The sequence below is a fragment of the Triturus cristatus genome, chromosome 11 (genome assembly GCF_964204655.1).
Source record: "Triturus cristatus chromosome 11, aTriCri1.1, whole genome shotgun sequence".
In the NCBI taxonomy this organism is placed as follows: Eukaryota; Metazoa; Chordata; class Amphibia; order Caudata; family Salamandridae; genus Triturus; species Triturus cristatus.
Genome location: NC_140594.1, coordinates 373,107,438 through 373,133,920, shown reverse-complemented (window position 1 = coordinate 373,133,920; position 26,483 = coordinate 373,107,438). Strand labels below are relative to the sequence as shown.

The 26,483-nt window shown below is 45.9% G+C and overlaps 2 protein-coding genes across 3 annotated transcripts in view; one reads left to right on the top strand and one right to left on the bottom strand.

Moving 5' to 3' along the window:
* NCAPH (non-SMC condensin I complex subunit H) overlaps nt 1-21,228 on the bottom strand; it is a 414,052-nt gene extending 392,824 nt beyond the window's left edge. The window contains exon 1 of one of the 2 annotated variants that reach the window (XM_085634348.1): nt 21,078-21,228. In XM_085634348.1, the coding sequence (XP_085490474.1) occupies nt 21,078-21,129 (52 nt within the window). In that variant the 5' untranslated portion in view covers nt 21,130-21,228. Of the gene's footprint in view, nt 1-20,944 lie in introns of both variants that reach the window. The other variant, XM_085634347.1, reaches the window with a different exon arrangement.
* Nucleotides 1-26,483, top strand: part of ITPRIPL1 (ITPRIP like 1) — a 130,407-nt gene that overhangs the window by 59,031 nt on the left and 44,893 nt on the right. The window lies entirely within an intron of this gene.

The following is a 26,483-nucleotide window of genomic DNA, read 5'->3' as shown; positions in this document are numbered from 1 at the left end:
GCTGTGGCCACGGTCAAGGGCTATCCATCGGCCTTATCGGCTTTTCTATGTCTTCCTGATCAACCGTCATTATTTAAATCTCCTATTGTACTAAGGTTTATCAAAGGCCTTACAAACAGGTTTCCACCTACTCCTTTTGTAATGCCACAGTGGGACCTTAATCTCGTCTTAACTTTTCTGATGGGGTCTCCGTTTGAGCCTCTTTATAGTTGTCCTTTGAGGCTGTTGTCCTTTAAGACGGTCTTTCTTGTAGCCATAACCTCGGCAAGGAGGGCGAGTGAGCTTCAAGCTCTTAGTTCTAAACCCCCGTTTTTAACATTACATGCTGAAAGGATGGTACTCAGGACCAGGACTGCTTTCCTACCTAAAGTAGTTACTCCGTTTCATTTGGGGCAGTCTATTACTCTCCCTGTTTTTTATCCACCTCCTCCTCCTTCCAAGGAGGAGGAAAGACTTCCTCTTCTGGACCCAAAAAGAGCTGTGAGCTTTTACTTGGACAGAACGAAAGACTTTCGTTTAGACGATCAGCTCTTTGTGGGATATGTTGGACATTCTAAAGGAAAAGCTGTGCACAAGCGCACTCTGTCCAGATGGATCATCCGGGCCATCAAGATCTGCTACGCCCTGGCTGGTAAGGTCCCTCCTGAGGGTATTAGAGCTCACTAAACTAGAGCTAAATGTTCTACTATTGCTTTGGCCAGGGGTGTTCCTGTGGCAGACATTTGTAAAGCCGCGACTTGGGCATCCCTCCATACTTTCGCAAAGCATTATGTTATGTTATTTATATTTGTAGAGCGCACTGTTACCCAAGAGTGTCCTGGCGCTGTATGAAGTCAAGAGGAGGCCATGAAAAGGGGACAAATGTAAAGGTTAGACCGAGAAAAGCCAGGTTTTCAAGGCCTTCCTTAAGGAGAGGAGATTGGTTGTGGCTCTGAGGTGCTGTGGCATGCTATTCCAAGTCTTGGCTGCACACCCCACAAAACTTTATCCTCCCCATCTGGCCTTGTGGGCTCTGGGTACTGAGATATACTTAACCTCTGACGAGCGCAATGCTCTTTTTGGCAGGTACCAGGAAAAATTTTCCTTAAGAAACTCGGGGCCTAATCCATGTAATGCCTTGTGGACCAGGCATAAGGCCTTAAATTGAGTCCTCTTCCTAATGGGCAGCCAATGAAGCTTTTTTCGTTCACCTGAGATAGATGCGTATTTGGGAGTGTTGTTAATCAGCCGGGCTGCTGCATTCTGGAGGATCTGCAGTTTGTGCATGAGTCCTTCCTGTATCGTGAGATAGAGTCCGTTGCAGTAGTCCAATTTGGACAGGGCTAAGGTGGTGATGACTGTTTGGATACTATCTTTAGGGAGGTAAGGCATTATTTTTCTACATGCTCTGAGCGTAAAGGAGGTGGAGGAGACAACTGCATTAATCTGGTCTTTAAAGCTGAGTTTGCAGTCCACCCAAACGCCCAGATTTTTTGCTTTTTTTTGGGGGGTGGGTAGAAGACCAAGAGAGTCCGGCCACCAAGCTGGGGCCAGAAACTGGGGTCGTTACCGAAAAGTAACACCTCCGTTTTGCCTGAGTTTAATCTGAGGCAGTTCTGGTCCATCCAGCTTCCCACTGCATACATACACTCTTGGAGGCGTGATGCTGTTCGCCCCAAGGACCCTGGCATTAATGATACCACGATTTGAGTGTCATCAGCGTATGAGGTAAGTGAAAAGCCGTATGATTCAATAAGTGGAGCCAGAGATACAACATAAATATTGAAAAGAGTGGCGCTCAGGGAGGAGCCCTGAGGGACTCCACAGGGCAAGGAAAATGGTTCGGAAGAGAAATCCCCTAGAGCAACTGTTTAGGTCCTATTAGAGAGAAAGGATTCAAGGAGATCCCAGGCAGAACCCTGAATGCCAATCTCCCGCAGACGATCCATCAAAAGAATATGATGGACCGTGTTGAAGGCCGCGGAGAGATCCAACATGATCATCACTGCTTTGCCTCCTAGATCTAATGAGGACCTAATTTCTTCCGTCGATTTGATAAGGGCTGACTCGGTGCTATGCCCGGCTCCGAATCCGAATTGAGAGGGGTCCAGTGCCTGGGTATCTAGCAGAAACCTGCTCAGTTGCAGGTTCATAAGTTTTTCTGCTATCTTAGCCGGGAGAGGAAGTCTAGAGATAGGCCTGAAATTGTTTGGATCTTTAGGGTCTAGAGTGGTTTTTTTCTAGTAGTGGCAGAATAGAAGCACTTTTCCAGATTTTTGGGAAGTAGCCCACAGAGAACATTGAGTTTATGAGAGGGGAAAGGAGTTGAGCTACCGGTTCCAAAGCTAATTTAATAGTGGTGATTGGGCAGGGGTCATAGGGAGAGCCGGATTTGGTTACCATAATGTGCTTAGATATTTCAGTGGGTGATGTGGCGGTGAAACGGTCAAGATGTATAGTTGGGTCCTGTCCTAACTGCTTAGCATAAGAGTGAGGGTTGGTAGATTTGGCTGTTGCGTTGTTGAAGTTAGAAAAAATAGATTCCACTTTAGACTGGAAGAATTTAGCTATGTTGTCACATAGCTCTTGACTTGCTAGAACCGCTGGGGTGGTTGGGTAGGCTAATGAGGTAACTGTTCTAAACAGTTCTTTGCTTGAATTTTTAGAAAGGTTGATTCTATTAGTAAAGAACTCTTGTTTGGCTTTAAGAAGAAGCTGTTTGTAGTTTGCTAAGCTAAGTTTATATTCATTCTTGCGGCTATTTGTGTAATTCTTTCTCCAATTCCTCTCCAGGTGTTTGCAGACCAGTTTTTGGTCTCTTAGTTCCTGCGAGTACCAAGGGGATGACGGACGGGCTCGATTAGGGCGGAAGCATTTTTTTGGTGCCAGTTTGTTTCCGGCTGCCTCCAGCCATGAGGTGTATGACTGGGCCGCCTCTTCCACATCTGTGGAGAGAGAGGGAATAGTTGCTGTTAACAGTTCCTGTAACTCTGTATCTTTAATTTTATTCCAGGCTCTATTAGTGATGAGCTTAGTTTCTCCTTGGATATGGGAGCGATGGTTGGGACTGGAGAGTACAAAGCCTACCGCCATATGATCTGCCCAGAATACTGGGCGCGAGTCCGTAAAGTGTAATTGTGATATATTAGTAAAAATGCCATCAAGTGTGTGTCCGGCTGTGTGTGTGGCGCTGATGACCACTTGTTCAAGGCCTACGTTTCTCAGAAAGTCTTGCAGGTTGGAAGTCTCGGTGAGATTTTCTAAGTGAAAATTAAAATCTCCTAGAATTGTGTAGTTTTCTGAAATAAGGGCTTTAGATAGAAGATTGTCTCTCTGCTTGATGAATTGGCATTGAGGGCCCGGTGCTCTATAGAGGAGGGTTACTTTGAAGGTGAAATGATGAGAAAGATAGAAGCAAAACTCTAATGCTTCGCATTCTGAGTTAACTAGAGGGTTAAAGGATGCCCTGATAGAGTATGGTATATGACCGCATGGCCACCTCCCTTCCTATTAGGTCTATTGAGTGTGTAACATAAATAGTCCGGCAGGGTTGCATTAACCATGTCGGGACCGGAGGAGTCATCTGTCCAGGATTCTGTGATGAAGGCGATATTTATTTCTTCGTCTACAATGAATGTGTGGCACTCAGTGCTGTGTTTGACTAAAGAGCGCGCATTTAGCAGGATACATTTCCATGTTTGGTTTAGCCGAGTATTATTGTATTTAAAACTACTGGAGTTGGTAGTAGTCTTAATGGGAGAAAGGGTTAATTCAGGCAGGACGATGCCGCACCCTGGACATGTTAGTGAGGTGTGTGGGAGGCAGTAAGTGGGTTGCAGACATAGGCAGTTCGGGCAAACCTGGGGCCTGAGGTTGTGTGAGGTCTTGCTGGAATAAGAGATCCCGTTATAACCTTCTAAGTCATAATGGGCAGGGGGCTTAGCGCGTTCGCGCCAGCCTGCTAAATATAGAGTATGGGGAACCGAGCAAAAGACTGGTCCGCTGACCTATCTGTTCCCAAAGATGGCGCACGCGTTAAGCAGCGGTCCCAGGGAAGGAACTGATGTGCAAATGAGCAAAGATGTGCAAATAAGCAGAATGGGTAAGCGCTAAATCGCCGATTACAGTTTTTTTGAGTTTATCACATAAAAGCAGTATTATTGCTTAGACTCTGAGATGAGGACGGAGGGCCACTTCGCGCGCTCTGTCTTGCAAGACCTTTTGGTATAGGAAGGTGGACACCCTCCTACGGGAGTGGGACTGCTGTGGGAGTCTATTCACAAGGTGAGGAATCCACTGGCAGATGTATCCATCAGAAGAACAAGTTACTTACCTTCGGTAACGCTTTTTCTGGTGGATAAAGTATCTGCCTGTGGATTCCTCACTGGCCCACCTGCCTCCCCGTTGTCCACCTTTGTATACCTTAAAAGATGTCTTGCTTGAGATGTTATGCTTTGTAGCTTCTTTCTTTCTGGTACATTGGTAGGAAATGCTTGTTTTCTTTAGCTTTCCTTTTGTATATGTACTATGTATATTTGATTGTATATTGTATACTTTGAAGCTGTCGTTGGTCCACCGGTTCGCCTCGGAGGCACGGAAAAAATGGGTGGAACTGACATCACGCCGACGTGGCTCTCTTATGGCTCCGGTGACGTCATACGGAGTCGCGAGCGGTGCCGAGGTATTATGACATCCACGTCGGCGCAGAGAGCTGGGGAAAAAAAAAAAGTTCAGTGGAATGCTGGCGCAGGGGATATTCACAAGGTGAGGAATCCAAAGGAAGATACTGTATCCACCAGAAAAAGCGGCCATAGGTGGAGATCTTATATGAAGACTTCATTAGCATTTACTAAGGAAGCCACGCCGTCAGTGCTCATGCCATAGATTTGGGATACCTAAGGGAACACAGCAGGGATAGGGCAGAACTAACGCGCAGGAAATTCAAGTTAGTAAGTCTGCTCCTCGGCTCGTAAAATCTTCCCTGACCCAAGGGGTGTGAATGTTCAACACACATGAAAGGAACACGCCCTGCGTGCTGATGACCGCAGGAAAGTCTCTAGAATCTCAGTTTGTGTTCTGATAAGGAAAAGCGGAAAAAATGTGCAGTCGATTCCCCTAACCAAACACAATGAGGACCAGAGAAATCAAAAAAACTCTGGTTATCTGAGAATAGCTCTGGGTCCATATCAAAGGGTTACTACAATCATGAATAAAGCTCATTCACAGGTTGGGTTTGTAAATTTAAGATTATTCCACATACAACCACTAGATGGAAGGAGTATACAAGGATTATTCAAGGCAAAGGATCACAATTAAGACTGAGACTCGTGTAAATCAAGTGACGGAGTTCAACCCCGAAATTTAATTAACAGGATTAAGCTTGAAGCACACCCTCCCACGTCACGCCAAAAAAAAGATGGTGTCGGCCTGTCCACATGGGCCGTCCTAAAAGTGGACAGGCCAGTAACAAAAAAAGCCAGAGTTTCAATCATGCGCCAGCATTTTATACAAACAATGACGCGTGCCAATTGAATAAAAGGGCGGGGCTTAGAGTCCGGCCCAGCTCCAGGAATTTTTATTTGGGTGGGCCAAGGGTGCATTTGGGTGGGCCACTGCAGGCTCGATTTGTCCCATATATGTCTAGGCAGGCCTGCTTTATCTCTTAGTCTTACAAGGCCCAGTAAAACTCACTCTTTTCCAGATCTCTTTCTAAATATTATCACTCTCAGAAAGTGTTTTTTCCATGTAATGTTCCTTTGATGGAAAGAGGAGGTTTCTGAGGTGGGAGTATCAGGCAAGTGACACTTCTCGGGCTCCCTCTATGCGAGCCTTCAGGGAGAATCCCTCTTCATTACTACCTCCACCTGACCCCGTACTCTGCAACGCACTCCCTTACAGGCTTGATTATCCACTACTCTCCAGTGCACCTTCTCACAGCTGACCTTGGGCCTCAGCCCCATATCAGGCACCATCGGGCTCCACTTTAATTTTTCCCAGTAAAAACATTAGTAAAATCACCTTCAAACTTAAAACATTGAATATAGCGGTAAATATAATTAGCACGCACTTTAAAGTATGCTGCACAGTAGCCGTTATGACCCGACTGCTAATTAAAGAAACAAAAACAGAAAGGCCATGACAAGGCCGGCTTCAGCGCTGATGCGAAAGTCTTTTTTGGCGTCTCACAAATAACCTCTTTCTCCGTAAATACCTTTACTACCACCTTCCAACAGTGCCCCTCATCCCTCCATGGCCCCCCCTATTGACCTCCTCCTCTGATTCCCTCACTGCCACACGCCACAAGTGCCCCTCATCTCCCCATAGCCCCTCTCCCTCATGACCTCCTCCTCGAATTCCCTCGCTGCCACCCTCCACCAGTGCCCCTCATCTCTCTGTAGCCCCTCCCCCTCATGACCGCCTCCTCAGACTCCCGAACTACCACTCTCCACCAGTGCCCCCTCATCTCTCCCTAGCTCCCCCTCCACTCCATGACCTTTTCCTCATTGCCACCCTCCAACAGTGCCCCTCATCTTTACGTAGCCCCTCTCTCATATGCATTTCATTTGTTATATAGCGCTACTCATATCAGTGTAGTGTGTGTCAGTACACCACGCACACATTATACAGAGACAATGAATCATACAAGTATGTAAATCAGTCTACAGGAAAGGTCACATAAGCCAATGAGGATTACAAGGTAAAGGAATGACATGTCATCCATACTGGTGGGCAGTATATTTTAAGGGGGTTTGGTCTGGGGAAACACAACCTTAGGATTTAAAGAGTATTCCATAGGGGTCAGCTTTACTGATAAAAATGTATATCTGTCCAAACATACTCATTTTAGCGACATTAGAATAATGAAAGACTGGGGAAGTTCTAACTATATCATTCATGTTTGTATGCAGCTCTTTGATGACAGTTCATTGGTCACTGTCCTATGTTAGGATTGTAACTTCTGAACTGCAAGTAACACAAGGATCCCTGTGACAAAGGCAGTAACCCACTGAGCTATCCACATAAAATACAGTTCATCTGCATTTTAAAACTACTAACAAACAAATGATTGCTCTCCAGCAGGATCATTAATCACCAGCGTTATCGGGGCATTTTGTATCGTCTTATTGTTGTCCTGCATAGCCATGATAATGATAAAAACTGTTTAAATGAAGCACACAAGAAGTATGTGTCCTGTTGGTCCTGTGCAGATTTTAAAAAGAAAAACAAATAGCAACACATTTGCTTACCTACTCCACTAGTCAAACTTTGTGTCGTAGCCTGATGTGATAAGCAGCTGCAGGGGTCAGGAAAGTTGAATAGGAATAAACAAACTTATTTTCTCCTGCGCGGCATACAAAAAGAAATATCCACGCAGCAGAACAGTAGGCAAAGGTTACCATTGTCAAAGAAAGGATTTTGCCTTTCGCCATGTGGAGATGAAGGGGTGAAAAAAATAAACAAAGCCTCGTAAACATGTAAATGGTCTTATAAAGGCCTGTGAAATACTCTGGTGCGGCAGCGATAATCTCTAAAACCGTCTGTGTGCGCGCGCCCGGGAAGCTGTCTCGGCCATGGTGGAGGGGGGGGGGGGGGGGGTTGAAGCACTTTGAGCCCAATGGTGTTGCGCGCCTGCCTTCAAACCCTCACTGCAAGGGCCAAGGCTCCTGTTTGGGTGGGCCAGGCTCATGTTTGGGTGGGCCTGGCCCACCCGGCCCACCCTCTAGAACCGGGCCTGCTTAGAGTCCCCTTCTGAAATGCATCAATTCCAAAAGGCACTCGCATGGCGAGAGCAGCGCATGCGCGCTGCTAACGCCAGGCAAGACCTAAACAGAAAAGTGCTAAAATCAGTCAAAATGGTTTCTTTTAGGCATGCATCTATAGTAAATATCGAATCAAGTTCTAGGCAGCAGCTGGATCTTTGGCTTTTACGATTTAGGGTAAATAAGTATGACGAACAATAAAGGTCAATTTCTTCGTTTTGTTAAGTAGTAATTTGAATCTTGCTGCCAGTACAATTTTGTTGCTACCCAAAAGTTGTTAACTTTGCAAATCAGAAAGAAATCAATCAATTCTAAACAAGACCCCTTTGGACAAATGTGGTGTCCTTTTACTGCTTTTCTCTCTAAAGCAAAGAAGTTTTCTAGCACACATTCTTCCCCATGCCAAAATTGCTGCAGGCTTATTATGTCAAACTGATATAAAATCTGTAACAATCCTTCCTCTTTTCGCATCCCAATCATGCAACATTCCGAGAAGTTAAGGAGCATGGAAGTTTACCACCCACACAGCACTTTTTGCAATGTTAGTTCTTTGAGTTTCGATTTAGGAACCGTCTGATCTATCCAAATTCTTAATCTTGTGGAGTATTAAGAACATTACATTTCCTTCTTTCTCCTACACCTCTTTCTCTTTTCCATCACTTGTGGCATCAATTCTTCTATTTCCATCACCAATGACATCTCTCAGTACACCATTCATGCTCCCTATTAAAAAAAAAATTATTTTCTTGCATTGCCAGGTGCCTTGAATGGGTATCTGCATCTTGATCTGTGAAGTAAGGGTGATCTTCCCTAATCATGCGAGTATAATATCCGCGGATCTTGTACTTTGTAGGCATAAATTACGTTTTGACTTTGTCCATCTATCTGGAGAAGTAACCATGTTCTCCATCAAATTGGGCTTAGGTTTGATAGGGAGTAGAATTAACCAATTGTTTTATGACCATTTGTAATAATTAGTCTTGCAAGTGACAGCACTTTTGATAAGAGGTACTTACATTAAAATGTTACTCTTGTTTAGATGTCACTCTTTGGTCACAACAAACTACACTAATTTAATATCCACTGAAGTAATCCCTGTCGTCACTTGAAGTATATTCAATATTCTGAATTTTTTTTGGTCTTTTGTGGAATTCTTCTGACTTAAATAGAGGTGTAAAATGTATCTTTCCTAAAATGTTTGGTTATGTCCATGTGGGTAAGAGTAGTTGTTTCACTCCAAGGCCCTGTGTACATAAATTCAACTGCAACCAGATTTATTGAGGAGACCTGGGCACCATTAAATATACTCACAACCCTATTTGTCTGAATTATTGGTTCACTCTTATTACGTTCTAGTATATCTTTAGAAATTGATTATGGAGTAAAATTTCTAAAATTAACACATTATATGCTAGTGTACCTACCTGCTTCATGTTTATCTATTTCTTTGACTTTCCCTTGGTATGGCACCATCCTCTATATCTAGGATATCACTTACTAAGTTTTCACTTCTCTCTAGATTGTAGGCTTGCATTTGCAATTAAATTAAGTGAAACGACTACCAATAGAATTCCTTAAGATAGCAACCATTTTCCAGTACCTTATTAGGTGAAAAAAGGGGATATATTGAAAAAGCATAAATAGTGGTAAAGTTAAAAAAAAAAAAAAAAAATGGTGATCAAGATGTTCGGTCACGTATAAGGGGCTACCTCAAGTTGACCCAGGGAATAATGTCAGCTGATTTAAACTACAAGCCATTGCTAATCTCTACTAGCATTGTCCACTGCTCTTCACAAATCTGTTCCAACATCCCACCCCACAACTAATTGCCCCTAGGATGATAAATACAGTGATCCTGAAAAGAGAAAACCGTCAAAACGAACAACCTGAAAAAGACATATGTAGGTTTGTATATGCTGTTGTAGGGTACAAGCACAGTTGACAACTTCTATGGTCCAAAATAGCTCATGGTGTCTCGCATCCCAGCAACTCAGCCTTGGGTGTCTCAATGTTTGGCCCAATCTCAGCATCTGCCTTTTAGCTAAAATGAGCGCTGGGCTAGACAGCTGCGCCTACGTGCTTCTTCAACAGAGACACCACCACCACAACCAACACCAACCACAGACTGACCACCTGGAACCTCCTTCCACCCAAGACACCTCCACCATGAAATCCATCCAATTGGGGGGCGTGGCCTGCTAAGCTGCGAGATGGCCCCTCTGAGTGAGCTCCGCCGGCCGGGAAATAATCCTGCAATTATCCCCACAATTGGGGAGCTAAAGCCCTGTTATAATCTCACCCACGGAAAGCTTCTGCTGTGGGGGATCGATAGCCGTGTCTCCGGTCCCGGTGCTTGGCTCCGGAGCAGAGTTGGGTGCCCTGCCGCGCGCTCTACCTGTGACTGAGCAGGCGGGCGGGCAGACATCGTAATTGAGCCCGTGGCGGCCGGAGCGGAGGTGGAGCGCGGCTCTTTAATCGGCAGCTCTTGGTAACTGATTCACCCAAGAGTCTTGCTCCACGATGCCCTGGACCGATCGTTAAGAAACCATTTTGTATTCTGTCATGTGAGAGATCTCCTTGAGGCTTTGTCGGAGGTATGCTTTGGGGCAGCTTCTGAGCACGGTCTACACACATGTGGAGAGAGTCACCCCCAACTTCAGTAACTTTACACTTGGGAGAGGACTGAGGCCGGATGGACTGAACGTACCATTTTATTCCTGTGGGCCATTTTGAGGTTGACGGCCTGGTGATGGACTGCATGGTGGCACTGCTGCGCACATACGGGCCGCAATAGTAGAGAGCTTCAGGGCCATTACACTGGCGCTGCTGTGTCCTCTACGGATTGATACCATACTGTGCTGAGCCTTTCTGGAGTGTCTATCAGACCCTGTGGGTCCCCCCATTGTTTGACTGTGGTGCGAGCGAGCTGCCTGACTGTCACTGCGGGCTGCTGTGGTGTGTGAGCCCCCGTGGGATTGCGATTAGCCAGAGGACGAGGCGCAGAGGTGAGGAGGCTGTGAGTGTGCCGTCGGCGCCGTCGGCACCGCCGTCGGCCGGTAGTCTCTGCTGACAAGGTTGGCGACACTTGCGCGAGCTATGGGGAAGCAGGACACAAAGCAGCCGAAGCTGACCTTCGACCAGCGGAGGACCACAAGGCTTATGGAATCCGATCCGGAGGCCGGTGCGGAGAAGCCTGTGGAGCAGCAGTCAAAGGATCGGGGGGGAAGACCTACGCACTCTTATGCTTGAGATGCGCTCGAGCCTGCAAAACATCAACACCAAGCTTGATGCGCTCACTACCAGCTAGATGCCGTCAAAACCCAAATGGGCACCCATGAGACCAGACTTTATGTGCTTGAAAATAGAGTCTCCGATTTTCATGAGTTCCAAGTGGACACGAAGTAACAACTCCTTCAGATGGACAAAGTTTTGGGTGTAATCAGCGCAAAAAACGAGGACTTGGAGGCTAGGTCGCCCCACAACAACCTGCGCATCACGGGTATACCGGAGACCACGGATATTGCCAAAATGAAGTCTTATGTGGGTGACCTCCTTCGGGAGTTCTTTGACACTCACCTCTCCGCAGTCGAGAGAGCATGGGGTTGCGAGAAGACTAGGGCTGCTGGCGTTGTGGTTATATCCCAGCCTCCTTTCTTGGCATGGGATTGCCCACATCTGTCGCCTTTCTGGTCCACAGTGTTTACAATGATACACCAGATCACGGGTGCGCCCGAGACTTCCACTCCTCTGCTAGACCTGTTGAACTATGTAAAAGACACATCAGTTCAAGTTCGTAAACTTCATGTACGGCTTCTCTTTTTTGCCAAACGTCAAGTTGCTGTGCACTGGGGGAGAATGAGGGTGCCTTCCGTTAAGGAGTGGATCTGGGATGTTTCGTATGGCCACTCCCAACTGACCACCTTCTGGTAATTGATGCCTCCAACCTCCAGGCCCAGACACATTTGGAAGCCATTCCTCATTGGGCCCGGGAGAGACAGGGGTCGGATGAGAACACAGCGAATGATATGGGGGTGGTGGGTTAGATAGGGTAGGGAAATGTTATTGCATTCCTTTTTATTGATGGTCCACCTGCTGCGCATACTATATGAGGTGTCATCCTGGGAGTAGATCCGCCTATCACATGTTCTATTCCCGACTGGATTTTCTATGTGGTGTTTGCCTACATATCTCCGTCTCCACAAGTGGGTCGTGCACAAGCGGTATAACATATGTCCTGTGTTGATGGTGCAGCTTTTGATTTAATTATGTACTGATTTTATACTGGCTGGTTGTTTACGGAGTTCTCTTTTTTTCTTGAAATGCCTATAAAAAGAATTTTTAAAAAATGTAAAACAAATCCATCCACTTGGGAGCCCCCACATACCCTTTCTCGCACCACATCTTCAATCTTGGAAACCAAAGCATCGGCCAGGAACTGACTACTGTACTCAACACTTCCATCACCATAGCAACATTCCCTGATGCTTTAAAACACGCCAAAGTCAACCCACTACTCAAAAAGCTCTCCGCAGACCCCAGCGTACTCAAAAACTACTGGTGGATCTCCCTGCTCCCATTCCCAGCAAAGGTACTGGAAAAATGCTTAACAAGCAACTCATGACTTAGCTGGAGCAGAACCAGCTACTCCATGCTTCCCAATCAGGCTTACTCAGGAATCGCTACACTGAGACCGCCGTGATCGCAGCCACCGACAACATCCTAACTCTTCTAGGCCAAGGAGACACAGTAGCCATGATCATCTTCAACCTCTCGGCAGCATTCTACACCGTATCCCACCACACACCGATCAAGAGACTCCGCCATATCGGCATCCAAGGGGACACACTCCGATGGCTCACCTCCTTCCTCATTGGAAGAACCCAGAGAATCCAAAGACCTCCTTTTAAATCCGAACCAAAAGATATCAACTGCGGTGACCCCCAAGAAACATCCCTTGGCCCCACGCTTTTCAATGCATATATGACCCCACTAGCCAACATAGTCAGATCACAGTCTCAACATCATCTCCTATGCAGATGACACCAAACTCCTTCTCTGATCACCGACAAGCCTACCACCACCGAAATCAACTTCCACAGATATAGGACAAGTGTTGCGGACTGCATGAAAGACAACTGCCTGCAGCTGAACACAGACAAGACAGAAGTTCTAACCTTCGGCAACAGCAGCAACACATGGAACGATTCCTGGTGGCCTTCAGAACTAGGATCCGCACCCACTCCCTCTGAAAACACCAGAAATCTTGGAATCATCGTTGACAAAAAGTTTCCATTAAATCACAGATCAACTCAGTCTCCTCCGCCTGCTTCTTCACTCTACGAATGCTATATAACATCTTCAAGTGGCTTTCCTTGCACACGAGACGCACAGTGACAGGCTCTCATCAGCAGGTGGCTGGACTATGGCAACGCCCTCTATATAGGAAATGCAGCATTCCTCCTACAAAGACTACAGACCATACAGAACGCTGCAGCCAGACGGGCCCACATCAAACCTCAGGCAACTCTGCTGGCTCTCTGTGCAGAAGAGATGCAAACTCAAGCTGCTGGCCCACGCACACAAACCTCTAGACAACCAAGGACCCGATTGCATTAACCACAGCATAAAATTCCTCCAAACGTCGAGAAGAATAAGCTCCGCCTCCCTATCACTTACCCACATTCCTCACGTCCACCCAAGCAGATGCGAAGGGCAATCCTTCTTCCACAAAGCAGCGAAAATCTGGAACAGCCTCCCCACGTGTCTCCAGACCAACACCGTACTTCCAAAATTCCTTTAGTACCCTAAAAGACCTTGCTGTTCGACTGAGCTGCTGAGACCTGCAAGCCCTTGGATACCCTTACTGGTGATTAGCCACACTTTATATATCCAATTTGATTCGAGTTCTGATCTATGCCACACTACACTAGCTTCAGGAGAAGGATTTGACTACTTGTACTAGCTACCCTGAATAAAAAGTGTGAAAGGGTGGTATTTGGCCCAGTTTACAGAGCCACAGCAGGACGAACACCAGAGGCAAACAATCCCAAACACCATGGTGGTGGCCCAGAAACTCCAATCTGGCCTGTGCTCCCCTGCACAGGATCTGACAAATGTATACACTGTCCTGTTCAACATATATCACCCACCCATTCAGTCTTAGGTCTCTCAACTTACCCACCCAGAACTCGCAGGTCCTATGAACAGTGGTCTTTTGCTATTTAGCACATTTCTTGCTTTAATGGATAAAGTAATGAAAATGAAACTGTCTGTTTTTCACAATATTTTCAGAAATGTATGATGAGTATATCTATAAAGTGGTTACTATCTAAAACCGAGAGCTTCCGATGTTCTAGATCAGTTGAAAGTAAATTATCAAATAATTTTACATTGAACTCTGGTACTTACAGTACCACATTTATAATGGAAAAAAAGCAACATTAAATGTCACAAAACAAAATTAAAATAAGACTGCGTGAGCTACTCAACTAGGCATGGCGAAAGGTAGGATCTTCATATTATAAAGTGCGTTCCAATAGTGTAGTAAGCTGGCTCCGTATATACTATACCAAAAAGAGGTATCGTGTGAACAAAGTCCAGTGAGTCCCCAAAGTTATAACAGAGGACAAAGATAATACATCCCTCTCAATTTAGTGGTATCTGAGCTGAGCAGTTAGGACTATCAGTGGGTAGTGTGAATGCATTTGTTGTACACACTCATTCAAGGCAGGAACACACAATAAATTACTAACTTCAGGTGAATGGTTGCAAAAATATTACTTTAGTTACTTTTATTTGAGGAACCAAGTTGAACTCCGGTACAGGTAAGTAAACTTTTCAGAACTGCGATATTTTCTATTACAGTTGGCAAAGGTTTGTAGAAGCATTAAAAAATACTTTACAGATGTGCCCTCCCATACAGGAGTGGTGCTGCAGTGCTGGCGGGAGGCTAATAAATTCTTGGGATGGGCCGGCGCCCTAACGGGCAGGACGCCCCTCTGGTTCGGTGACCAGCTAGCTGAGGTCTCCAGCCTAAAAGGCTTTAGGGGTTGGAGGTTGATCGGGATCGACTACCTGGGCGATGGGTGGAAGGGGAGCGCTCCTTTGCCTACCTTAAAAAAGAATACCAACAGCACGACTCCCAGCACTTTCACTATCTACGCCTTACGCATGCCCTGCGGTCACACATGCACACAGACTCCTCGCTCCCAGAATACTCCCCCTTGGAGGACAGGCTCCTTCTTGACCCGATCCCGGAGAGACCCACGTCCGTCATATACCGTAAGCTTATAAACAATATGCCTGACCCCCTGGTGACTCTGCGCGAAAGATGGGAGGGTGACATCGGACACCTGGAGGTCTATGATGGGCAGGATGCCCTACAAAGCCCCCGCGAAATTGCGATTCAGATTAGGTTCCGCCTTGTGCAATTAAAAACCCTGCATCGGGTTTACTACCCACGAACACACCTGTTCTCTTGGGGAAGGAGCTTGTCTCCTCTGTGTGCGAGGGGATGTCAGGGGGAGGGTACCTTCTTCCACACTCTGTGGGACTGTCCGTACATAGTGCCCTTCTGGACCAGAGTAACACAAACAATGGCGACAGTAGTGGGATCGACGGTCCCGCTTGATCCGAGTTGGTTACTATTAATGATCAAAGGCGCCACGGATTGGACCAGACACAACGAGATTTGGTTAGCAGTAGCCGCGGGGGTGGCGAAACGAAATATAGCCAGTGGGTGGGGAGTGCAGGCACCTCCGCAGTGGGACCAATGGATAAGAGATCTGGATTGGTGCCAGAGGAAACGATTTATAAGTCCAGAGGATGTGTGAAGAAGTGGAGGAGGGTATGGGGCCCCTGGCGCAAGTATCGGGCTGAGCGGGGAGGGGTGGGATAGAAGGGATTCTTGTGATTAGCTCGCTCCACTGTCGTGTCTGTCCTCAAAAGTACAATGCATTGCTGCTATTCTGCAAGTTCTTTTGATCACTGCTGTGTAGGCCGGTAGGGCTGGGGCCAAGTCAGTTGTCTTCTCCACTGCTGCATGGCTCTTCGGTCCTTCTTCATAGGTCAGCGAATCTGAGGAACAAAGTACAGGGACGCCCTTAAATACTAAATGTAAGGGTGTTACTGAGGTTGGGGGCAGGAGCCAATGGCTACTGACCCCTAGGGTGGCTACACCCTTTAGTTGCCCCCTCCCTTTGGGGAGAGGGGCACATCCTTATTCCTATTGGGCCTAATTCTCCAAATCAAGAAGGAGCTTTTTCAAGAGATGGATTCAACTCAATTCCTGGCGAACCTAGGGCTGTGCCAGGCCAAGGTGTATACCCCTACTCTGCTTACTAATTTTCCCGCTGCCGCAAATGGGCTAGGATGGGGGGGGGGCAGGTATCTTCACTACTTGGAGCTGCCAAAATCAGCATATCACAAGGTGAGAGATTTTAAAGCTGCTGTTCCTGCTAGGGTAAGTGAGAAGCACCTCCACCCAGAGCAAGCTTTGTTTCTCACCTTTGAGAGCACAACGACTCTCACCCCATGAGGTGAGAAACCTCTCTGGTGGTGGCTGGCTGGCAGGGACCAGTCAGCCCAGCCAATACACTAGAAGACGGTAGTTTTTAAGGAGGCATCTCCAAGATGCCCTCTGAGTGTATTTTATAATAAATGCAACACTAGAATCAGTATGGGTTTATTATGCTGAGACGTTTGATACCAAACTTCTCAGTCTTCAGTAAGGCCATCATGGAGCTGTGGAGTTCATGTTGACAAATTCTCAGCCCATGTACTCAAAATAGCTTCACTGTACTTACAGTGTATAAGGATGGACTCAGACACTATAGGGGCATACTGCGCATGCAGCTATGCCCTCACCTGAGATTGGGTGCACCCTGTGAGGCCAGCCAGAGGGGTGACTTACCTATTCCACAGGCAGTGGTGGGAAGGCATGGCACCCAGGTAGGTGTGCCATGTCGACTCTTCGTTTAATCACACCACAACACATAGCCTCCAATGGCAGCGTGCAAGTGTGTGGCTCTTTAGGGTGGCACAATCCATGCTGCAGCCCTAAGGGGCCCTTTCTGGTCACAAGGCCCTTGGTACCACTGGTAACTTTTACAAGAGACTTACAAGTGGCCAAGAGGTGTGCCAATTGTGGGAACAATGGTACTGTTTTGGGAAAGAACACAGGCGCTAGAGCCTGGTTAGGAGGGTCCAAGCACATACACAGTCAAGTTAGCATCATGTATCTGTAGGAAAGTGCCCTTTCTGCATGGTTTCCCCTTAACTTTTGCCAGATACTGGATGCAATTTGACTGAGTGTGCCCTGGATCCCTTCCACTCAGGTTCCCAAGGCCTGTTTTCTTTCCCTACCGTGCACCATTGTTTCCACAATTGGCACAATTCTGGACTCCTTGTAAGGGGTACCTATGGTACGAAGGACATGGTATCCAAGGTAAGGCCGCTAACGGCTGCAGCATACATTATGCCACCCTCAGAGACCTCTCATCACAATCATGCACCACTGTCATTGGAGCCTGCATGCTGTGGTGCAGCTAAAAGTGAAGAGTCAACATGGCACACGTTCCTGTGTGCCATGTCTGCCCAGCACTGCATGAGGCCTAAGTAAGTCACCCTTAAGGCAGGGTGCCCTACACCTCATGTGAAGACCTATCTGCAGTTCGTTAAAATTTCTGAGGCCATTCTTAGATATTTAAGTGCCCAGCAAAGCCATCCTGAGTATATGGTCTAGAAAAAGGCTAGTACGGGTTTCCTAGCACCATAATGGCTTTAATGATCCCTAGGCTGTTTGTTATCAAACATCTCAGATTAATAAACCTGCACTGATCCCAGAGTCAGATTTTTTATTCCATGCACTCGCGAGTCCCTTCTAGAAGGGACTCCTGAAGCAAACCAACCACTCGTGGTTTCTTGACTGGTGAACACCAACCTGCCACCACGAGAATAAATATTTCACTTCACCCATCTCTATGATGTAAAGTACTGCTGGGGGGCAATAAAGGTCTCTCTCCTTATCTACTGCCATCCATAATGTCTTAAAACAGAATATTTGTTGACATCAATTTTATTTGGACTTTCTGCAACAATTTTTGCCTTTCAAAACTTTTCCACCAAAACTGGGATTTAAATTGATGTATACTCCCATGTACACTGATGTTATACTGTTTGATTAAACACCATAGGGCATTCAAAGAAATTTGAGGGAGTTGAATAATTACACCAATAAGCATTTTAAAAGATTAATATTTCCAAATCAAAGATCTTAAACTGTGATGGGAAAAAAGGGGGAAACATATACAATGGCACCTGGGTCAGGAAAAACAGAGATAGCGAAAAACTAGATACATTTTAGGCAGAACCTTTCCTAGTAGTCCAAGTAATAATGTGCACTTTTCTGGCATAGGGAATAAAGACCTCCCTCATACAGGTACTCTCCAATATCTTCATAGATCCTTGGGGAGAGAACACTGCAATAATTTACTGGATACTTACAAAATAAAATGTCTGCCCACCTTAAGCCCATCTCAAACAGTTTTCTTTTATTTTTAATATATATGAAGTGAAGATCCTACAGAAATTCTGCACCTTAAGCTCAGCAATGTCTGTACAACTACTTAGATTAGAATTGGGACTATCGAGTACCTATGTTCAAACACTGACAAAAGAATCGCAGGGGATTATAAGCTTCTACAGATCCCGAAGTCATATCAAGGGGCTCTCCTTAATGTGGACTTAATTAGGTGCTCTGAGGACCAAATGGCCTTCCCAATAAATGTATAATTTCCAATCTATAGTTTTAGTTGTAATACTGAATTGCGTAAATCGTGGTCCCCTTAGCATCTGCACTTATTTCTCAAATTTCAAATTGACCTCCTGAGTTACACCTAGGATGTAGAACACTGTGGTAAATTGAAAATATATAGATGTTTAAGCCCAAATATCTTTACTACGCCATGTCCAGCTCTACCTCTCTTATCACACTGCTCACAATGTAAAATTATTAATAATGATTCATCAAATCTGTAATCTTCCTCTTAAATTATTGACAGTGTGATAGGTTAACTATTCAAACGCCTCTCCACCTGTAATCTCTGCCAAGTAGGAACTCAAAATCTATTGCACTTGTTACAGGTCTGTCCAGCTTTAAGGGACTCTAGAAGATAATCAACAATCTTAATATTCAAATACATAATTACTCAGCAATTTTTAAAATGGTCTCTTTACCTAAAGTACTATACCGGCTGCAGAACTTTCCATATCACATACCACGATCCTGGTTTGCACAAAATAAACGTCATCCATAATAAATTCATATGGAATGGTGGGGTGGTTCGGGTGGCACTACAGACTTGCGCCCAATCAACATATTGCTGTGGCATCACAGTGGCGGATGTATATTTCTATTACGCAGCGTCCCATTTATTAATCATAAATGAATGGGTGTATAGCTCACCAACGGACCCGGCGTTTGCATTGGAGCATGCGGCGATGGAGGGTGTCCCTCTCCTTCGACTATTATATAGCACACACAGCCTAGACTTCCTACCTCCTGCCAGCAGAACAGTGGTTCGACTCTGGAGGTACATGGTTGGGCAGATGGGTTGGTGTGGCCACCTGACCCAAGCGACTCCCCTGTGGCACAGCACCCATCTACGCTAGGTGGCGCCTCTAACAGGATTCCGCAAATGGGACCTAGTGGGCATATCCACACTGGGACATGTTATGCAGGGCACTACTCAAGTTCTTCCACCAGTTACAGGTAGAATTTCAGTAGCATAAGACGCAATTTTATAAATAACTCCAATTGCGCCGCGCTCTTACCCCCACGATTTTTTTAAACACAATGAATGAATTCAACTTCTCAAGAACCCTCCGAGTGAGCAAGTCTGTTTTACGGCGTTTACATTTTTTAGGAACTTTTTATCAATATTTTAGAAGACTATTTAGGCGTCTGTATGTGTTTATATCTTTTGCACTACAAAAGAGAATTTAAAAATATCTTTTTACAAATGTATTACTATATAAAGTGTTTGTTTTGATTTCAGTAGAGTTATAAATCAATTTTAAATAATCTTGTAATTTGCAATGTAGATGAGGCACAGTGTTAAGACTGATTTGCATATAGCTGTGTCTGAACTGGGGTGGCAAAGTGAGCTAAAGAATGATGATGGTTTCAACCCAGATCTGTGTCTGGAAAGTTTCAGCGCTCCATCCATTATCTCCGTGGGTTTGCTTTGTTCGCCCCAAGTTGACAGGGTATGTCCAGACATGGGTATGTCCAGACATGGGTCACTTGCTCACTTTGCCACTGGATTCAAGCTAGCCTGGCTGGTGAAGGGGTTGTTACCCTGAAACCACCCCAGGATGCTTGTTTCTGGTCCCAGGAAGACATGGCTTGACAGTTCAGGCTCGTCTGTTCCCATGAGGCACAGGGTGAAGAATGATTTGTATATAACTGTGTCTGAACTGGGGTGGCGAAGTGAGCTAAAGAATGACGATGGATTCAACCTAGATCTGTGACTATGGGTGGCGTCTGAAAAGTTTCAGCACTCCGTCCATCATCTCCTTGTGGATGTTTTAACTGTAAACACAACACTACAGATCTCTGACTTCATCACGATTAAAAAAAACTGCTTATGTGATTTTTGTTAATATTATAGGTTGGTGATGTTTCGATCTGACATAGGTCCAGGAAATAACTTGTGTACAAGATTGCTGAGTTAATGGACAGCTTATCTAATAATACCCTGATTACAAAACATGTCATATGTACGATTCTTTATGTTAAAAAGGTACCTCAATAGGGGGGGGGGGGCACTGGCGGCATTACACCAGCTTTTGTGCTCGTCAGAGACAGTCACTTGTGAGAACACTGCCAGCAAACATGACACACAGTTAAAAAAAACTGCAATGTACGTACGCTCCCCATCGTCTATAGGGCCCCCGGATAACTGTTCTAGAAAAGGCTGTACTCATGCAGCGCTTGTTAACATTCCTTAAGCAATGAAGCGCTTCCCAGTCTTTTGGAGTCCGGTTTCTCTGTGCTAGCCAGCCCCGTGCATTCATCTTCTCCATCCCAACCTCTAGTCCTGCAGCTTCTTCCTATCAAAGTATGACCATGGAGACAGTCTTCTGTTCTTCCGGAGAAGCTGTCAAGTCCTGAGTATCCCAATGTACTTGTATTCAACTCTCACCGTGTACTTGTCTCTTGGTCCCGTGGTGCCCACACTCGAAGGTCTCTGCACAGAACATCCCCAGCTTTCGCACCGGTATCTGCGAAACCCTCCCCTTAATCTTAGTGGTTCTTTCCCATTCCCGGCCCCGTACCTGTATGAGAATCCGAGTTTCCACCTCGCCCTCTTTTCTTCCTGTCTACCATTTTCAAAATTTGTGCGGGCTTCAGCTACGCAAGCGCAGAAGGAAGGATGTACTACGAAGGCGTGTTAACGGTCTGTCGTATGAACACACAGAATATGCGCATGCGTGCTCGTAAGGTGGAAAGCTAACTACGGCCATGTTTGTTCGGCCTTCAACTGGCACGCTACAGTGACAGAGATATGGAAAGAGAGAAGAGACTAACACCTACCTGTATACAAAATGCGTTGCGCAAGACAGAAGTGGTTTACCCTACACTAGAAATTATCTGGTTCTGAGCTCCGATGCACCGGCAAGCAGCAGTTTTAGAATCGCAGGAAACTACGTTTTTCAGGAATAAATGGCTCATTAATGCGCACCTACTTTTGCAAGGTTTTATCAAGCAGCATCTGAAACATCATCAGCTTCCCGACTCTGGCAGTGTGCGAACGCAGCCCTCTTCTCCTTCGCTTTTCTATTCGGACCAAACACTGCATTCAAAATGGTGCAATTGAAATCACATTTTAAGATAATTTAAAAACATACTTGACTAAATTAGCAGATAATCGACTGAGTGTGTACATTTGAGGAAGCCAGTGTGGAGCGGGACTGACTTGCTGAGGCTTGTTTAGATAATTTACTGATGTAATCGGGTAGGGAATTCAGGGTGATAGGTTTTTGTTTTCGAAAATCCGCAAGTAACTGTAAACAGTAATATTTGAAATACGAAGAGAATAGGACACGTGATTCTAAAGTCATCGGCACCGTGTGGTTAAGTAAAGTAACAAAATGATGCATCTAACGCGCAAGAAAGAGTAAGTGGGATTTTGTAAACTATAGGGAGGGTTAAGAGTAAGTGGGATTTTATAAACTATAGGGAGAGTTAAGAACTGGGAGTGAGCCGTGAAAGCGACAACTATAGGCCACTTTGGTCTCATTGCATGCTCAAAGCGACCTACAGTGTTGGGGTAAATGTGCCATGGATGAGGTCGCATGTCATAAAACATACGTCATCCTCAGAACCCCCTACTCAATACTATTCCTTCCTCCTTAATGACAGTAGCTCTGCTCATCCCAGACCGCGGTCTGTCCCGAGACTAACTTTCCCTTCACAAATCATGGCCCTGATGCTGCACCTCTGTGATGTCACTAACGTAGTCACTATTATTGGGGTCGTGCTGTATGTGGCGGGAGGGTACAAGCAGCCAAGACACTCAGTAATCACAGAGCGGGCCAGACTCCGCACCAGCTAGGTAAGGTCGAATTTAATCTCATTTTTGCAAATTACAATTTTTCGGTGTTTTCAAAGGAAATTAAAGCCCGCACTACTTTCATTGTCATCCGAGATTTTGGTTATAATGATTGTCGGGTGACAGGAAACGGCACTTTATCGCTAGGCTACTGTTCAATAACCTTTATCTCACAGCTTAAATACTTTGAAACTTTTTGGTGTACTATTTCACCCAGGTCTCGTAACAAAAGGGATCACTGTGAGGTCCAGAGACTGAGATTGCGTGATTGGAACGAAATGCAGGGCAATAATTCTTTAACTTTTTAGAGTCATACCTCATCCTAGATTCTTTAGAGGTATTTAAGGATCAGTCCAGTAGCCAGTAATAGTAGAGTGGAACTGTCTGGACAGCTGAAGGAATGCTCTGGTTACTCACCGGTATTCATTGTCCTGCGGCTGTTGAGCGTCCTCATCACAGTCATTACTTATGAGGTGAACTCCGCTCACCCCAGGAACAAAAACCAGGAAACACTCAGAGGCCAGGACCTCTAGGGATTGGAGGGAGGGCAGTAACGATTGACTAGGATGCTACCTAATAAGGATGATGAAGATTTCCAGTAGGTGACTGTAGCATCATCCCTACATCCTCGTTCAAGTTTTACTTTAGAGTAATGTCAAAGATACTCTGGCCAAAGAGAAAAAGAGATAAGTAGTCTAAATCCTAGATTCTCATGACCTGGAAACCCTCCCACAGGTTCTCTAAAAGCTCTAATCGTGCCTACTGAGCTCGAAAAGTTGCTGGTAAGCCTTAGTTGAAACAATCTAACAGAAATAGTACTACCACACCAATCTCACAATTTATAGAAGAACTGTTTCTATCCAGATACCATTTCTGGAAATATTTCCAATGTCTAGAATATGCAGATAGAATAGTGTATAGACTGCTAAATCCAGCTGCTAAATGTTCTGGTACTCTTTTACCTATCCCTTTCAACTTCCAAACCAAAAGATTAAAGTGCCCTAGAAGAAGAGATCCCTGGTTCACTAGTGGAAAAAGATAAGAATGTTCCAGGGAAGCAAGAGAGACATTGATAGGAGTAGGGGGGGGGATCTCCTGGCCAATAAGGAACTACTACTTCTACGTCTGCCATCTCCCTCTGAATCAGTAGCAGTCTGGGGATTAGAGAGAAGTGAGAAAATGCAAAGAGGAGCTTCTAAGGCCAATGAGTTACTAGTGCATCTACCGCCCCAACCCCCACTGCTCTTGGAGTTGGAAACTGCACAAGTCCTCTAGCTGTGCTTTTTTAGGAGATGCGTACTGATCCAATCCTGTATCTCCAAATCCGTGACGTAGCTCCATGATTGTCCTTTTTTACAGACACGGATCCCTAGATGTTGGGAATTTCGACTCAAGAAATCCACTTGGACATTGCCTTTTCCCTTTATCTTCTTGGCCAACAGTGACAGGAGAAACTTCCCAGATCAAGATTAATTCTTCACTGCTACCAAATTCAAGAAAGATCATTTCAATACTCCTTGTCTGTTATTGTAAGCCATTGCCACTCGATTGTCCATCTCAGTTGTGAACATGATGGTGATTAAGAATGCCCTGAAATGTCTTTAGAGCTTTCCAGTCACTGAAAGCTCCCTCCAGTTCGAAGACTGCAGTTTCTCCGTCATAGTCCATCTGCCTTGAGCTTTGTGAGTTTTCAGAGTTGATTTCCATCCTGCTAGTCTGGCATTGTTTGTCCAAAGATGGGGAGGATTTGGTTTCAACAGAAACCCCTTGGTCAAGAAAGACTTCCTGAACCACAACAGAAACTGTGTTGAGATTTGTTTTGTTACTGGAATTTTCTTTTCATACTCTGTCGACAATGGTCTCTAGAAATTTAGAAGATAAGCTACTAAAGTCCTCGTGTAGTTTTGCCCAAGGAAGTAGAAAAACACAAGAAGCCATGTGTCCATGAACTTTCTTCCACAGTCTTGCTGATGCTTTTTCTTGTCTCAGCAAATGTCTTAAATTCTGTCTCAGTGTCTCAGCTTTGCTTTTTGGAACAAAGACCATTCCTTTGATTGTGTCGAACAGAGCTACTACAAAAATTCTTGAGATGGGAGTAGTTGACACTTTGTATAGTTCAGATCAAGAGCAGGGACTTTCAGGTAGTTCTCCAGGATGTGCACTTCCTTTAGAGATTCTTCCTTTGTTTTGGCAACCAAAAGCTAATCGCTCAGATACAGGAATATTTTTAGACCTTGATGATGTAGTGAAGCTTACAAGAGGAGCCATCATTTTTGTAACAACTCTCTGGGCAGATTTGATCCAAATGGCAACACCTGGAGCCAATAAGGAGTCCTGAAAATGCAGAATCGCAGATATTTTTTAAATGGGGATATAAAAGTATGTTTCCATTAGATCCGTTGTGATCATGAAATCCCCTGAAGAAATCATAGCTATTATCTTTTGAATTGTCTCCATTTTGTTATGTATATTCTTTATCCACTTGTTCACATTCTTTAAGTCTATCGCAAGACAAAAGCCTCCCGCCATTTTTGGACTAGAAAAATTCTTAAGTAGGACCCTTTCCGTTGTTGATCTTTCAGTACCTCTGTTGTAGTTTTCTTGCTGAGTAACGCTTGAATCAATTTTCTTAGTGATTTTTAACTTCTGTATGCAGAATGGATTTCAAGTATTAATGGTTCCAGTCTCTGGAGGAACTTTATTTTGTAGCCCTTCTCTACTACTTGCAACTAGGAAGTTTGCAGTCCTTCCTCCAACTGGCCAGTCTAACCCATTTTGGAATAGTCGGGACCTCAGTGATTTTCCCCAGAAACATTTGCCATTGTTCTCCAACCGAGATTTAAAAGGCTTTACTTTCTGCCTTTTTCTGTGATTATATTGTTTCTTGAGAGAGTTGTTCAAAGAATGTGTTTGATTTGAACCACCCATAGGAAGAGGAGACAGATGTCGAAGACCTTTCTTGTCTTAAAAATAACAAGCGGGGAGGAGCCAAGATGGCGACCGGAGCAGACGCTTGAGCGCCCGGCTCCGCCGGCCCTTGGCCTCGGACTATCATCCTGATTCCTATCCTCTCCGATTTTCGAGGTGCAACGTGCGCGACGACGCGCTGACCGCGCCGCCGCTTTCCCGGAGTCTAAGCCCACCCGGATGCCGGAGCTCTTGGTGCCTTTGTTCTCCGCGCTGGACCCCTGCTCCATTGTGGCCTTGGCCGGCCCCCTGGAAGCTCCGCAGTCACTGGACCCCCGGCGCAAATCTGAGCCCCGCGGCCCCGATCCCGCCTCACACCACGGACTGTCGCCAGACGAGCCGGGGGAGAGACGCCCGGACACCTCCCTCACCTTTCACCTGACGGGCTGGAGCTATAGGGTAAGCCCCGGTGTGGCGGGTCTCCTGCCCCGCTCTGTGGCCCGCGCTGTGGAAGGCTGCAGACCCCCTTCTTCTATTGCCTAGTCGGCTGCAAAGAGAGTCCGAGGGAGGGGAAGCGACTGCTGGCTTTCACCTGTTGCGGCGCAGACCTGCGGGGAATTGCCTCCTTGTTACGACCCCCCCCCCCCTGGCCACTGTACCGTTCAGCGGTAAAACATGGCGTTGATTGCCTGCTCGCTGCTGGGGGGTGATGCTCCGGTCTCGCCCGCTGCCCGCTTCGCCCTCCCTCTACCAGACTCCAGCTCCACAGTGCCGTCCCGGATTGCTGCCGATGTGGGGGCGCAGCTTCCGCTGACATGCGGCTCCGTTCTGGCTGCCCTGCGGGACTTTCGTCTGCAATTGTGTGTTGGCTTGCAAACGCTGAGTGAGCGGTTCGACTCCATACTGTCGGCTGCGGGTCGTGAGCGCCCCGTTGGTTCTCAACAAGACGTGGGTCTGCCAGTGCTTCTGTCCTCTTGCGGGGACGCAACGACTGGGTATAATCGTGCTACACTGGTGTCTGCATCTGGCTTTCCCGGCACCCAGGATCAATCGATCTCCTGCTCAATTGTAGACACTTTGTTTCCCCGTTCATTGCTGCCTGCTTTGTTGTTGCCTGCCTCACCGCGCCCGCAAGAGTATCCAGCTGAGCGACACCTGACGTCCTCGAGGAACCGTTCACGGTGGCCTACGGCTTCTTTTATGTGGAACCCCTGTACTTTAC